General features: G+C 35.2%; 1 protein-coding gene across 11 annotated transcripts in view; it reads right to left on the bottom strand.

Annotated features, from left to right (window-relative positions):
- Nucleotides 1-14,024, bottom strand: part of LOC115450613 (polypyrimidine tract-binding protein 1) — a 431,449-nt gene that overhangs the window by 25,192 nt on the left and 392,233 nt on the right. For all 11 annotated transcript variants that reach the window (XM_037443023.1, XM_037443026.1, XM_037443021.1 and 8 more), the window contains 3 exons: nucleotides 9,523-9,669; nucleotides 4,390-4,509; nucleotides 2,360-2,486 (listed from right to left, as the gene is read on the bottom strand). In XM_037443023.1, the coding sequence (XP_037298920.1) occupies nucleotides 2,360-2,486; nucleotides 4,390-4,509; nucleotides 9,523-9,669 (394 nt within the window). The remainder of the gene's footprint in view (nucleotides 1-2,359; nucleotides 2,487-4,389; nucleotides 4,510-9,522; nucleotides 9,670-14,024) is intronic.

Genomic DNA, 14,024 nt, shown 5'->3' with positions numbered 1-14,024 from the left:
TATTTATGGTAAAAATTTAGATAAACGTCTCTCTATTAATCCTCTTTAGCATGTGCGTAATCGTATTGGGTGAGGCGAAAGCGAAAATGAAAACGATATATGCGGTTTATTTGCTTCCTGCGAGACAGGATAATTGAAGTTAGGATTTATACGTTTCGGATATGCGATCTACTTTGATCTAGGCAAGAGTATCTTCGAGTGAGTTGATAGATTTTCATGCGAATGCATTGGAATATTGACGTTTGAATTTAAAATGAAGTTTGAGTAGTGTTGCACAGAAAGCGTTTATGTTGAAAAGCAATGTGTTTGCAGCACGTAGGTGCCTAGAATCGTCACGACGGAAAATATACAAAAATTCGAAAGCAATTTTCTCCAATATTTTGACAATACAATAAAATGTAACAACGCGATCGAAAGCAATACATTTCCATTTACTAGTTATTTACATAACAATTTACAAGAGTTACGGTAAAGGTGTGCTCAGTTAAAATGTTTCATACTAGTATGAATATTCAACAGTCGCGAGGTATACGGTGAAATAGTGCACAGACAAAAGCGTATTACAATTGGACAATGATGAATGCGGTAAAAAAGCAAACAGCCGTTTGGAAGCGGAGTAAGGGTCCGCCGTGCGACGTTCGGAAATTGGAAATGCTGCATTAGCGGAGGTGCCGTCACGATACCGACAAGTTATGAGCGCATCTGTAGTAGTGCTTACCGACGAGCCGCCCTACCGCCCTGCCGACCGCCCCGAGCACAGCCACTTTGTTCCGCAACAAAACCGATTAACTCAAATGGCATATCACCAATGCGATTCCGTTTTGATACGGACACGGCGGCGCAGTGCCCCGGTGCAATGCTGTATTTAAAAATATCTTACGAGAATACAAACAACGAGTATCTACTACAAAAGCGTATCATTATTCATTAGCTACGAATGTTTTTTCGAATCAGTAACTATTAGATTTTTTTATGTAAGCAATATCGTGTAACTGTTTACTAAAGCGAAATATTCCTTCGAACCCGTTAATCCTGATCTAAGTATAGCCAACGCAACAAATATTTACATCATTAATTTAAACGTTTCATGTAAGCGCGAAAAACACGGCAATCTATTGTAGCGCCAAAAATAATTACTGTACGTAGGTATAAAAATAGCGGACGTGGTTTTCGGTAAAAATTTCGTCGCCGCCGAGTAGAATTACCCCGGGGCAATGGCCCGGCGAGATTTTTAAATAAAGTTGATTTGAGGTTCTCGACTAGGCACCAGTATAATTAGGCTAGAGCGAGCAACACGGACAGCGCACGCAGCGGCGCGCCCGCGGGCGCAGGGGAGCTTATCAAATATGTACCTACCTGCCTGCCTCCTGTGTGCCGGATTTATTTAGGATATGCATGAGGGTACGATTTAAATTTTAAACGGATTGCGCCCTTGGATTTCAGCCTTGTGTTGTGTTTGGTAAATCTATCACTATAACACGCTACGCTGAAATTAATTTTAAAGCCTCAATTCGATTTATTAATGGTTGTTTTAGCCACTGTAATCCTGTGGGGCTGTTATGGACAACGAGCTAGTGATAAAGGATTTACCAAATAATATATTACATCGCAAATTACATGGGGTGCTTGCATAATTACATATGCGTTTCGAAATACGCAACAGCAATTCTGTTTTATGCTCGGATTATGAATAAACATTGCGCTTTAGAAAATATATTTGTACTGTAACGTAATTTTAATAGATTGCCCGTTAATGATGTGTTCATAATAATAGGAAGAATTCGATAGAAATGTACATAAGTATATGTTCGAGCATTATTACCAACATTTTTAAAATAGTTAATTGAGAGATTTTCAATAATGTTGCCTACCATTTCTTATTCATTTATAATTCTTAATAAGAACATGTTTCTTTTGTTCGCGTAGCAAAATGCCCAGCCTACATCTATCCTCTACAGGCCATAGCTATATTTTATAGGCACCTGACTGTTTCAGCCACATGTCTAAATGTTTCTTGTTGGCCCCGCTTAGCACTCTCGATGTACGATATACAAAACGTGAAATACTTTTATCGTAATATTTTAGTTCTTGTCCACGCTTATAATCAACAGCATATTACCAAGAATGCACACTAATACTGTTAACTTAATATGTAACTTGAAAAAAATCCAACAAATACAATATTTATAAAAAAAAACATGATATTTTGCATCATACGAAAATATTCAATTCATACACAACTAGTTTTTCTCTTTATAATTTAACTGTTAAAATTTCACACGTTACTTCGCTTGATTTTCCTATGAAAAAAAAAAAGTTCGTAGTTGAAGTTGTTTTAAAGTATGCAGACATTACTTACTGTTTTTAGTGAAAGTGACGATCTTGAGCACCTTGCCGTACCGCTGGAAGATCGAGTAGAGCACGTCGAGCACTATTGGATATAACATGTGTTCTATGATCACACGCAGGACTGTGTTTGGACCACCCTGGAACAATAAAAGGGAGTTTATAAGTTTTATTTTTTGATGTAAAATCAGCCTTCTTTTAAATACTGTCCTACTGACTTCGAGCCTTTACTGCTGAGGAATTTTAGACCTTAGCCCGCCATGATGGTGTTTTAGTATCATTATATTATATGGAACATTTTAGCCTACGAGAGTTCGTCTGAGTATAGTTCAACGATTATAATAATATTTTTTCTTTGTCCAAAGTGATAATTTTGACTAGATATGACCTTGTTCACCATTATGTTTCATCACCCTGATTGCAGTATTATTTTATTCGTATTTCTGATTGGTTGGATTCGTATATCTCCTTTTCATGGACAACCTATATACACCTCGACAGCAATATGCTCAGTCAGGAAAAAAGAAAAATATTATAGGTACTACTTTAACTGTACACCAATTGTAACAAATGAAGTCGCTCGACCAGCTTAAGACATTAACAATCTTAAACAACATCTATTTCTAAAGTGGAAAATGTTTCCGACAATTAGACACCTAACAGACACTTATCTTGCAACTGGGAAACGAGAACCAAGCAACTTACAGATCGAACGACAAACCTTATCATATATGAATATTCCCACTTATTCGAAACAGCATGAACTCGAATTATATTGTAAATGTATGTTCTGTTTGAGTCCGATACTACGTTTCAGAGACGATATAATATTTAAAAGGTGTAATTTGTTTCATGAAGTATATCGCATTTCTGAACGCTAAACGTCGCTTTATTCTACTATACTTTTGTATTCGCATTACGTCTTGCCTGTGGCATTTTTAATTCAACGTCTTTTATGAAGGTGGCAAAAATGTTGGTAATAACATTTGAAAATTAAGTAGTTTTTCTTACAGTCTGTAAGAGTTTTGATAAAAATGAATAAAGAAATTGTCTTGTCTTATGTAAACAACTACACCTTAACATTTTAAATTACTACTGTCATTTTATATTTGTTATACATTACAATGAAATATGAATGACATTATATAAAATATTGATACTTATGGAAAAGTCGTAGATGAAGGGATAGACTTTTCTAATGCTGTGTGCCTTCTACGACTCTTATTTTATGATAGAGTTTGTACACTGAGTAACGTGACGGAAGTGCCATAGTAAAAATAATGAATGCTCTTCCTTGTAGATTTTTGTTTACCTAAAAATTAATTTCAAATAATGACTTGACTCTAAAACGTAAAAGATAATTATAAGCATCGGCATATCTTATTCCACGATAGGCAACATTAAAATTACAAGATAACGAGCTATATATAACGAGCTTCTGCTCGCGGCTCCGCCCGCATGAATAAGTTTTTCCGGAATAAAAGTCCCGCTTTATATTTGCTGGGATAAAAAGTAGCCTATAGCACTCAAAAGTGATGTAGCTTCCTATTAATGAAATTTAAAAAATCGGTTTCGGCGTTCCCGTGATTTGCACGTTCAAACAAATTATCAAACAAACTCCTCAGGTTTATATATTAGAATATATAAAATATTACATATTCAAGTCTAAACATTATCTGTCAGATCGTAAGGGAGACTCTAGGCGACAATGCGACTATCGTAGCTGTCTAGCAATTTGTATGCAACAAACCATCAAGATCGTGTAACCACGGGGAATACTCGCGCCATACTCGAATGTAAGTCGTGTATTATGTATGTGTATAACCATTTATCCTTCATTAGTCGCGAGACATGAGCTCTCTCAAACTGTACTGAACATCTTGAGCACAACATATACTAATTTGTTATAGGTTGTTAGAGTCGAACCGTCATGTCATTGAATAATATTGGGCTTTTAATACATTCAATTTCGATAATAAAGCCCTCGGATCTTACAAAATTGTGTGGAGGTGGTTGTTACAATAGAGATATAAAAATGATTACCTGTATTTCTGTGCCACCATTAGCGGGCTGCAATGCGGCACCCGCGCCCGCTACTAGCGCAGCGCCCGCTGTGTTTGAGATGGCCTGCGCGGCCTGCAACGCTGCCTGTGCTGACGCCGACTGAAACAAAACCAACTTTATACAAACAAATTACAACAAAAACTTTCATGTTTCTTAGGTACTTAATCGTTTACGTTTGCACAATTTCAATGCATTATAAATATATCTATAAACAAAACTCATTAAGTATTTAATAATTTACAAACATATAGGTGTCGTCTTAATACATTTTAACTACTAAGGGTAGGTATTTCAATACTGACAACATTCACCCGATCAAACAAAAGCCCGCCACAAATTTATTCTGTCATCATAACAATTGGTCACTTTGTCCCGTAACATAGTGGCGGGCTTTGTGTTCTTGTATACCATATAAATTGTTAGCAAATTGGTTGCGTTAATAGCAAAGTGAATTTTCGTTGACGCCGTCAACAGTTTGTTACGAGCAAAAAAGCGTATGACGTACTGCTGAAATACGTTACGTTTACACACAGCGATCGCGTGTAAGGGGTGAGGAGTACTTTGATCCTATATTTTCACGTGGCTTTGTGCTCGACAACGGCTTGACAAGCGGGCAGGCCAGACACAAAAATAAGGCTTTAACCGTGTCATGGTAAGCCTGCCGCCGACGGCAAAGGCACCGGTACAAATTCTCGTTGACTTGTTTCTCGCTCCGCTTTTTCCGACACATATTCTTTATGTCCATTTTGAAGAACGCATATTTTCTTTGTATTGTAGTGGATTTTTAAATTACTAAATAGAGAGCGAGGGTTTGGGTAAAATCTTAATGCTTCGTTTCTGCCTTGAGCATTGTCTTTATTTACCTAGAAACATGTTTTATGCAGTGCTTTTTACACACAAAATGGGAAAAAGAAATAAATTATTTTAGAGAACAAAAATTACAATAATGATTTTCGTATCAAAATTTCATGTGTTCAATAATGTATTTTTGCCATTATTATCAATTAATGATAATAATGCCAAAAATACATTATTCATTCTACTTAAAAAATATTGAAAACGATTCAACGGAATTGAAAATACACGGCTAAAAATTTAAATTTCGGAAAACGAACACGCAACGACGACGTCAGGGAACGCGATTCCATCAAAAATATTTTCCGTGTCACCGACGCCTGTGCTATACCAAACTGCGGAGTTATTTAAAAGGTCTTATTCTGAGGACGCGCAATCTTTCACCGCGACCAACGCCAGACATTCGAACGACGTCGACGTCGACGCGACAAAATAACTCCGTCCGCCATTGGAGAGTTCTATTCACTCGCCACAAAAACCTTTTGCATCGCATGATTGATCAATGCTTTTGCGTTTAGTTCTTTATAATGCACCGTTCGATAAAACATTTTCGAATTCAGATAACAGCGCCACATTTGCTTTATATTTGAGATTACAAAACGTGACGTAAATGTGCGAACGGATCTTTTTTCGCGTGTATCACGATAACAATGCGTACTCTGTCTTTTCGTCGCAACTCCCTCGTTATAAGTTTTAATAGTGCGCGATACAAAGCTCCCGAAATGTGACGACAAAGTAAATCTTTGTCACAGTACATATTTAGTACGACAAATATTTGTCATATTCATAATGTGAGATATAGTCGGAGAAAGGCTTTGTAACATTTATGGATTTAACTTAGACTGGATCCGGATTTTTTGTGATAATAGTGCAGTTATCCAGATTCGAATTCTGGATAGAACGTGTACAACTTTTGAACAAAACAAAAATATTTAGATTTGGTTGGTCCATGAGGGTAAATTAAATTTAAACAGAATCTAAACTAGAACTTCAAAATTCTAAAAGTATCATTATAAAAATAACTACTCAAATACATCGACTCGCCAAATCGTAATAGGCCAGAGCAGTGTGGTGAACTAAGGACCATTCTGCTTCCCGCAAAGTGAGGATAGCTGCAGCAGCGGATCGGAACTATTTAGATTAAACGACTTCCCAGTTATGAACTGCGTATTTATAATTACAAATAATAATACGTTTTATATAGCTATAAGTAGCGATTGCGATAGAATATTCTATAACAATGGTGACGAGACAAGGCAGATCACATCATTATAAGACATCGTCGACGGCGCGGCGTCAGAAAATAGACATGACAGATGAATGTTACAATATTATCTTTACAGTAATATTTTATTTTAGTTAATGAATATTTAAGCATCATGATAAGAAATTGAATAAACATCTGTCTGAAGTACGAAACGCCCAAAAAGTAAATGTGAATTTGAAATATGAACGGAAAATGTCAAGTGCTATATTCTAGTCTTTATCACGAGGGGTAACATTAATAAATCCTATGATAACAACTGGCACTGGACAGCTGTATTCATGAATACGATATTTGAAACTTAATCGGTTAATGGGATCTTTATGGAGAATTCAGCCGGTCTTGGGTAGCGAAGTATCACTGAAGCGATAGAAAATCGCAACAAAACTGATTTAATGGCTATAAATATTTAATAAGTGTTAACAGCGTAGAATACTTAGCAAAAGAATTTAGCAACTAAAATAAACTTTTTTTGTTTAGTACTAAATGATAAAAGACTTAAGAGTTATACATGAAGAATATAAAACAATATAATTAAGTTACAACTTGTAAAACATGTCCTGAGCCAAATGTTTTGAGAAACAAAGTTGCTACTTTTTTATGTTTGCGATGATGATTATTATAAGACGTTTTGTTGTTCTTAGAGTATCTATATATTAAACAATACTAAATACATCATGCCTGAATGTATTTGTGGATAAACATTGACATTGTCGGCGAGGTACGCGGATTTATACAAATAGATAATAGACACCTAGTTGTATTCCATTTTGAGTTTAATCATCGCATTAATTAGCCACCATATTGACATAAATGCTTGTTTGCAAAGCTGACAATTAGATGAAACAACCTGTAAATATTTATTAATAAACAAATAAAACGATTAATGTAGTTTTGATATTAATTAACTATATTAAATACGAAGTTAAAGCAGGCCAATAGTGGGATTCAGTTTGACGATAATTTGGTCATATTAATTAGTCAGATAAAGTTATTGTGAAGTTTAACCAAATAGCTAGTCTAACTATTAAACGCGAAGTAACTTAATCCTTATCGCTTGACATCTAGATAATATTATTAATTTGAATTATTTAAAATAGGTTAACTTGGAATTTTTTAAGATGTCAAAGTTAAGGTACGATAAAAGCGGTCATTTGCAGTGGAGGCGAAATACATATTTCAACTTTTGGGTGGAACTGTTGGAATAACCCTGCTGCAGCGATTTCGACTTCTTAATCCTTTGAATGTCGAACACTGAACAAACTTTATGGCCTATGATATGTACTGAAAACCCTATATTTAAATCAACTTTTATTAACTTAGTTCATAATAATCTTAAATTGATTACACTTGGTGTAACATTCGAGTCGTTTAATTGTGCCGATTGTATTTTGGTTTCTTTCTTATTTCGTATAGTTCCTTAATGATCCCCCTCAATTAGATTCAACAACAATTTCTCGACATTATCAGCTATCAAAACGGTTGAAGGTTTGTTTTTGATAGGTTTCGAGGATAAACGAAACTAATTAAGCGTTTTAATTAATCCTCCTATTGGGTGTTTTGTTACCGAAAATATTGATTTCCTCTCCCAACAAAGCGCCGCAAGACCGCGGGAAGAAAGCATCATTTACGAATGTGTACGTTTATACATCGAAAGTTAAACTTTTCGACTGAACTCAAACGTGCAATGAGTTTGAAACGGTAATAAAAATACCATAAATTAGTTGAGGATAATCAAGAAGCGGACGTCACTTAAAGGGTTAATTTTTACAGCTTGGAAATATTGAGAGTAGACGTTAATTTAATATAATCTGGACGAAGAAAAAGTGACTAATTAATTAACGCCAAGACTTTATAACATCAGCAATACGATGGAAAATCTATTAAGTCACTAAATTTGGCGCACTTTTAACTAAACCGTTGAATATTAAACGGCGAAATGAATTGCACAGCCGGATGTCACTTGACGGAATCATTTTACAGTCGACACACGCACGGCCCCTATCAGGGTCCAATCGTATAGACAGAACAGTAATAGTTTAGTAACTCAATCAAATCCGAACAGTGTCCTCGACGGTGTCCCGACGCGGCATGCGGGTTTATTGAATACTGTTATCTTAATTGCGGGTTCATGATGCCTGTAACAAAGATTAAATTAACAATTCGACTGCAACCAGCTTTGTCTGTATTTCTCAATTGGAATCACCAGCTTTAATGTTCGATCACATGCCGCACGATAATCCGTTTGTACATGTAATAGGCCTAACTGAACTATCGCAACGTCGTTACGTGCTGTACGCGTTTTGAACCGGATTCCTATTAACTGTTGTAAATCTAAGTGAGATTTACCGTTTATTGTGTAATTAACATTTTTGAGTTGTGTGTTGTAAGTGCGCAGTACGATTCGGAATGTGGTTCCTTTTATTTACACGCATGATTACCTATCAGATTGCGCAAGCGGTTATGAAGTGTTTGCTTAGAATGTTTATTGACTAATGTTTGGCTACGAAAATTATATCTGCATATTAAATAGACGCCGAGCATGTGTGATGTTTCAGAACAGTTGTAACGTTTAACGATAACTACTATATCAGATATGTGATTGTTTTGTCGATAATTACCTGTAGACTATTTCTTTACTTACGTAAAAAGGCAGAAATATGAACATTTACAATGTATAAATTTGATTTTAAATTATGGTCCAGAGAGCTTTTTATCGGCTTAACTCTAATCAGTGCCATCATAAATTATTATTTATAGAAAATAAATAGCTATAACTTATAGCAAAATATATCTAAATGTTTAAACATCTTCGCAAAATTTCACGTAATTCTTTTTAGTAATATCTTAAATATAATAAGTTTAGTTTAAAAATAATTTAAAAGAAATATCTGTACGTTTAGTCCATATTCATACCAATTTTTTTTCTCATTTAAGTCAATCTGAATTCCCATAAATAAATAAATTTAATAATAAAATAAAATAACACTCACAGCGTTGCTATGTGTCTGGTCGGTTTTGAGTTCTTTGTGATTTGAGAACTGTACGTAGACAGCGCGCCCCCGGAGCTGCGCCACACAGCCTCCGAAGTACGCGACCATGGCCACCGCTGAAATCTCCTCCGCCATTTCGAGGAAGGCCTGTAACAAAAATAATTTTACTACTCATAATTTCTGTGAAACCGTTTATTAGCTGCCAATTAGAGTTACGCACGTGTTCCAGTTTCCTATAATTTCGGGAACTAAAATATATTATTATATTACATTGCTTACGATTACTTTTAGAATACTTTTAAGGCAAGTAAGATTAATGGTGCTTTATCCGCTCGAATTTTAAGCATTAAATTAAAAAAAAGTGTCGCCTAGTACTTTTCGATATGGCTTATTTGGCATTGTGCTACATAATTGGCAAACAAGTAATTCCACATCAATACAAATCCGAAAGGGTATTATCGATAGAAACCCTTAATAAATCAGTCGTTCAACAGCGGTGGTGTAATGCGGCGTACCCTAACAAGGTATATGTTTGCAAGGCATATAGAGTCCAATTAATCGGCTCCGATCCACTCAACCGTACATACATAACAAAACATCAGATTCGCCCCTATTGTCCAATATTTCAAACATGCATTATGATGAGATTCAGCTATTTTAGGTACAAAATTTAGTTGCCTATTTGGCGTGCGTATTCATAACCACAGAATTCCTGCTTTTGGCATCGCACAATACCAACATACGAAATAAGCCGCTACGAGTACGCGTTAAGCCGCAAATGAAATAGAATTTGCCTTGGAGCTAATTAAAAAAAATATTATACCTACACGCAATGAAAAGCGAGGCAGACAGTAATTCAAATAGTCATTTCGTGTGTATACAGTTATACACTGTACATTTATATGTATTTAACAAGTTATAGCATAATTTTACCGTAGAAAATATGGTCTATAGTTTCGTTACGTGTACTATGTAATAACTTATAATTATTTTAGAATAGTTATAATATTTTTTAACTTAAAATATCAGATTGTAAACCTCATTACTTGATAAGACTCAACCTAATGCCTAAAACGTGATCAAGGAGGATAACGGAAATAAAAAGGTTCAATTATTGAAAAGAAATATTCAGTGTTTTATACCTAAACCTAATGACTTATATATCAGTCATTTTGATCTCGTAAATAATGTCTTCATTCTTGAGTGCCGTATGTAGGTACCGAAAAACTTAAACTATTGGTATCTAATGAATATTCCAATGGAAAAACAGAAAATGTTAGATTAACATATACTAACACCACGTACTACAAATGTTTAGTTAATTAAAATGCCTCGTGCAAATTTTCAATTTCATTCGATTCATTAATTAATATAAAACATTAGCATTGTTCTCAGAATTTCACATATGATAGCGAATAACCAGCTTCCTTCCAACCAACGACCATCGTCCCACATATCATTTGAAAAGCGGTAAAACGTTTTATGGATAAACGTGTTGTTTTTAAAACGTTACAGGATCGATACGAAAAACAAATTAATAGAAGCATGTCTGTCACGGCACGACCGCTCGTGAAATAGTGTCACTGTCTCTTTCACTTTAATCACCGGGAGTGGGAGCGATTGTCTGCCACACTCACACGTTTGTTTGCTCACCTCTCGACAGATGGGGCCTTTGTAACTAGACCTTCGGAGTATTGGTCACTATCAACTACGGACGATACTTTTCATCATACACTCTGAGCCGACAAAGGACCGTCACGAATATGGCCGACATTTTACGCTGATTAGTTTCAGATTCACCGTTTTTATCAAATCAATTATCATGATTACTACGTCGATGATATGGGCGTGCTTTAAGGGCTGTGCTATGAATTTCAATCTCCGCTGTTTATGGCGGGGAACGAAATTTATGAATTTTCCCCAGCGTTTGGATTTTTCTAGAGCGCGGCTAGGAAAGGATACGGAATATTTCACAGTGAAAAACTGACTCGGCCACCGTTCATAAAAAGGGATTTGACTTGTTCCTCGCGCAGCAAGAGATTGTTTTCTTTCGCGCTGCGATATATACGGTGAATGTCATACAGACTATTTATTAGACGGGATAACATTGTCGCGGCCACTCCCGGCTGCCTTCTTGTAATAGGATCTCGGTTTTTATTATTTCATTTCTCGGTTGTAAACTAACTCATTTTTAATTTGCCAGCGGAAAACCGTAAATTTCGCATTGCACGTGTCCCCGTGGGTGTTTCGACGTAAAACACGCAGTAAAACCGGCTTGATGTCTCCTTATAACTTGTCTCGTCGTTGTTGGTACTTGCGAGATCATGTCAACGTACCTTTTGATGAATTACTAACTGTATGTTGAAAACAACTTCCCTTTTATGGGTATCAGTTTTATTCATTTTACAATCGTGATGCATAAAACCTCGCGCTACCACTATCTTCATATTACCTCAATAAATTACTACTTTCATTCAATTTATACTTTTTGTTCCAATGTAGCGATTTATTGAATTCATAATTTAATATACTCCAGTATATTTTATCAACAAAAAAAAAAGAGTTATCTACTGTCGCACTGAACACATATTAAATACAAATACGTTATCCTAACTTTATTCCTATAAAAGGTTCCTGATTTTCTATCGTTCATAACTTAATTCATACAAATTGTTAGTTCTTACTATATCTTAGTGTCATTCATTAGGTATTCATTGTTAAACGTCAATCCGACGTGCTATGTACATAGTATTGTAACTTTTTCTATTCTGCCATTAGCGATATCATAGCCAGTCCACGATGGAGCCACAATCTAAAAATTTAATTCTTACTTCGAACGTATTATATTCTCAATTTTATGCAAAGTTTATGAACATTTTAAACCGTTCATGGCTTTGTTATTTACATATAAAAATATTTCACTGCATTTATAATATTTTATTTATTCTACATATTATATATTTTTTTTGGTAATCAAAAACAATTAGTGTAGGTATATAAGTACCTGTAGGTACGTATTTTTTGTTTGTTCAACTTCGATGTTTATTTTTATCCTGCACATAATATTACGAGGTTAAAACGAAAATGAATGAAATATTATTATTGGCTTAATATATAAAGATTTAAATATCATATAATAAAAACAGTGAATCAATTTGACATCCGCATAAATTAGATTCATGTTCGCAAACGTTACTTAGCCAAGTATGGAACAATGCTATGAAAATAAGTTGCATGACCCTTCTCAGCGCGTAGCTATAGGGATGCTGTGATTAGCTTATATTCAGATACAACTTTACTTCAGTAATCTATCAGATAAAGAAGGCTGAACAAATCCAAAGAAAACTATAAAATTGCCGACACTAAGCCTTCGGGCACACTGTGGGTCCTATTATTGTTCGAGAATAAGGATGTTAGCCACAATTTTTTTTAAGTGTCAACCATTTGTTCAGCCCCACTTGCTGAAAATTGAAATTTATTTTAAACGTCAACGCGCCCTTAATTTCCGCTAAGTATAAATTTTAGATGCAATCTCGCCTTTCGGTTCAATTCGCAGTTATACTGTCGACTTAAATAGGTGCTAGAATATTGGACACAAAATGTATGGGACCAACGTTTAAATTTTGTGACAAGCTTTAACAGGTATGTGACGGGAGTAAATAGGGCTGCTGAACATTTTCCTTTTTTTAAATGAATCGTTAAAAAATGGTATCGCGCTCTTGAACATTAACTCATATTTTTCTGTCACTGTGGACTATAAACAATCTTTACTGCCAGCGCCAACCTTTTTTATAAAAGCATAGAAATAAACAAGGTGAGCCGGAGCGTTTGTTGTAAATGTAGGTTTTCTGTTATGGCTGAATTAAATAATTTTAAATAACATCATTTTCTAGACGGCATCTTTTAAAAATAATGAGGTAAATTCATGTAATTATAATATTTAATTTTAAAATTTAGTATGAGAAAAATAAATGGTTTTAATTTGAAGAGGCCTCAAGTAGGTCCTCATACCAGGTGTTTTTGACAGATAGACTACTTTGTTACTACAGTGTTTTAGCAAATCTCATCAAACACACTTATTTTTTTTAATTATTAGCGAAAATGGGAACGATTGATAGCTAGTATTGCCCCAACATATTTGTGAATTTATATTATTTTGAACCAGTCTCATCATGACATGTTACATCCTCTTGGCGGGCACTATCCATAATAGGCAAAATAAAACAGGAGACAAGTAGGTAGAGACCGTGGCACAATGGTTAGCGGCCTATTTGCGGACCGGCCGCGCCACCCACTTGTTGTGCCTTCCGGTGGAGGCGAACGTGCCATCCATTGTGCCTAGAGTAGCGATGTTACATGGCCGAGTTAATTTACTAAATGAGGGTAGTGGTCACTTACATGATAAAACTTGCTTTGGTACCAGTTATTGATTATGTGCGGCCCTTGTAAATTGGATGTTAAATCACTTCGTTCTGATATCGGTTTAAATCATGTGAGAGTTT

Source organism: Manduca sexta, chromosome 26, assembly GCF_014839805.1.
Source record: "Manduca sexta isolate Smith_Timp_Sample1 chromosome 26, JHU_Msex_v1.0, whole genome shotgun sequence".
Lineage (NCBI taxonomy): Eukaryota > Metazoa > Arthropoda > Insecta > Lepidoptera > Sphingidae > Manduca > Manduca sexta.
Note: the sequence above shows the minus strand (reverse complement) of the source record. Positions and strands in the feature narration are given on the sequence as shown.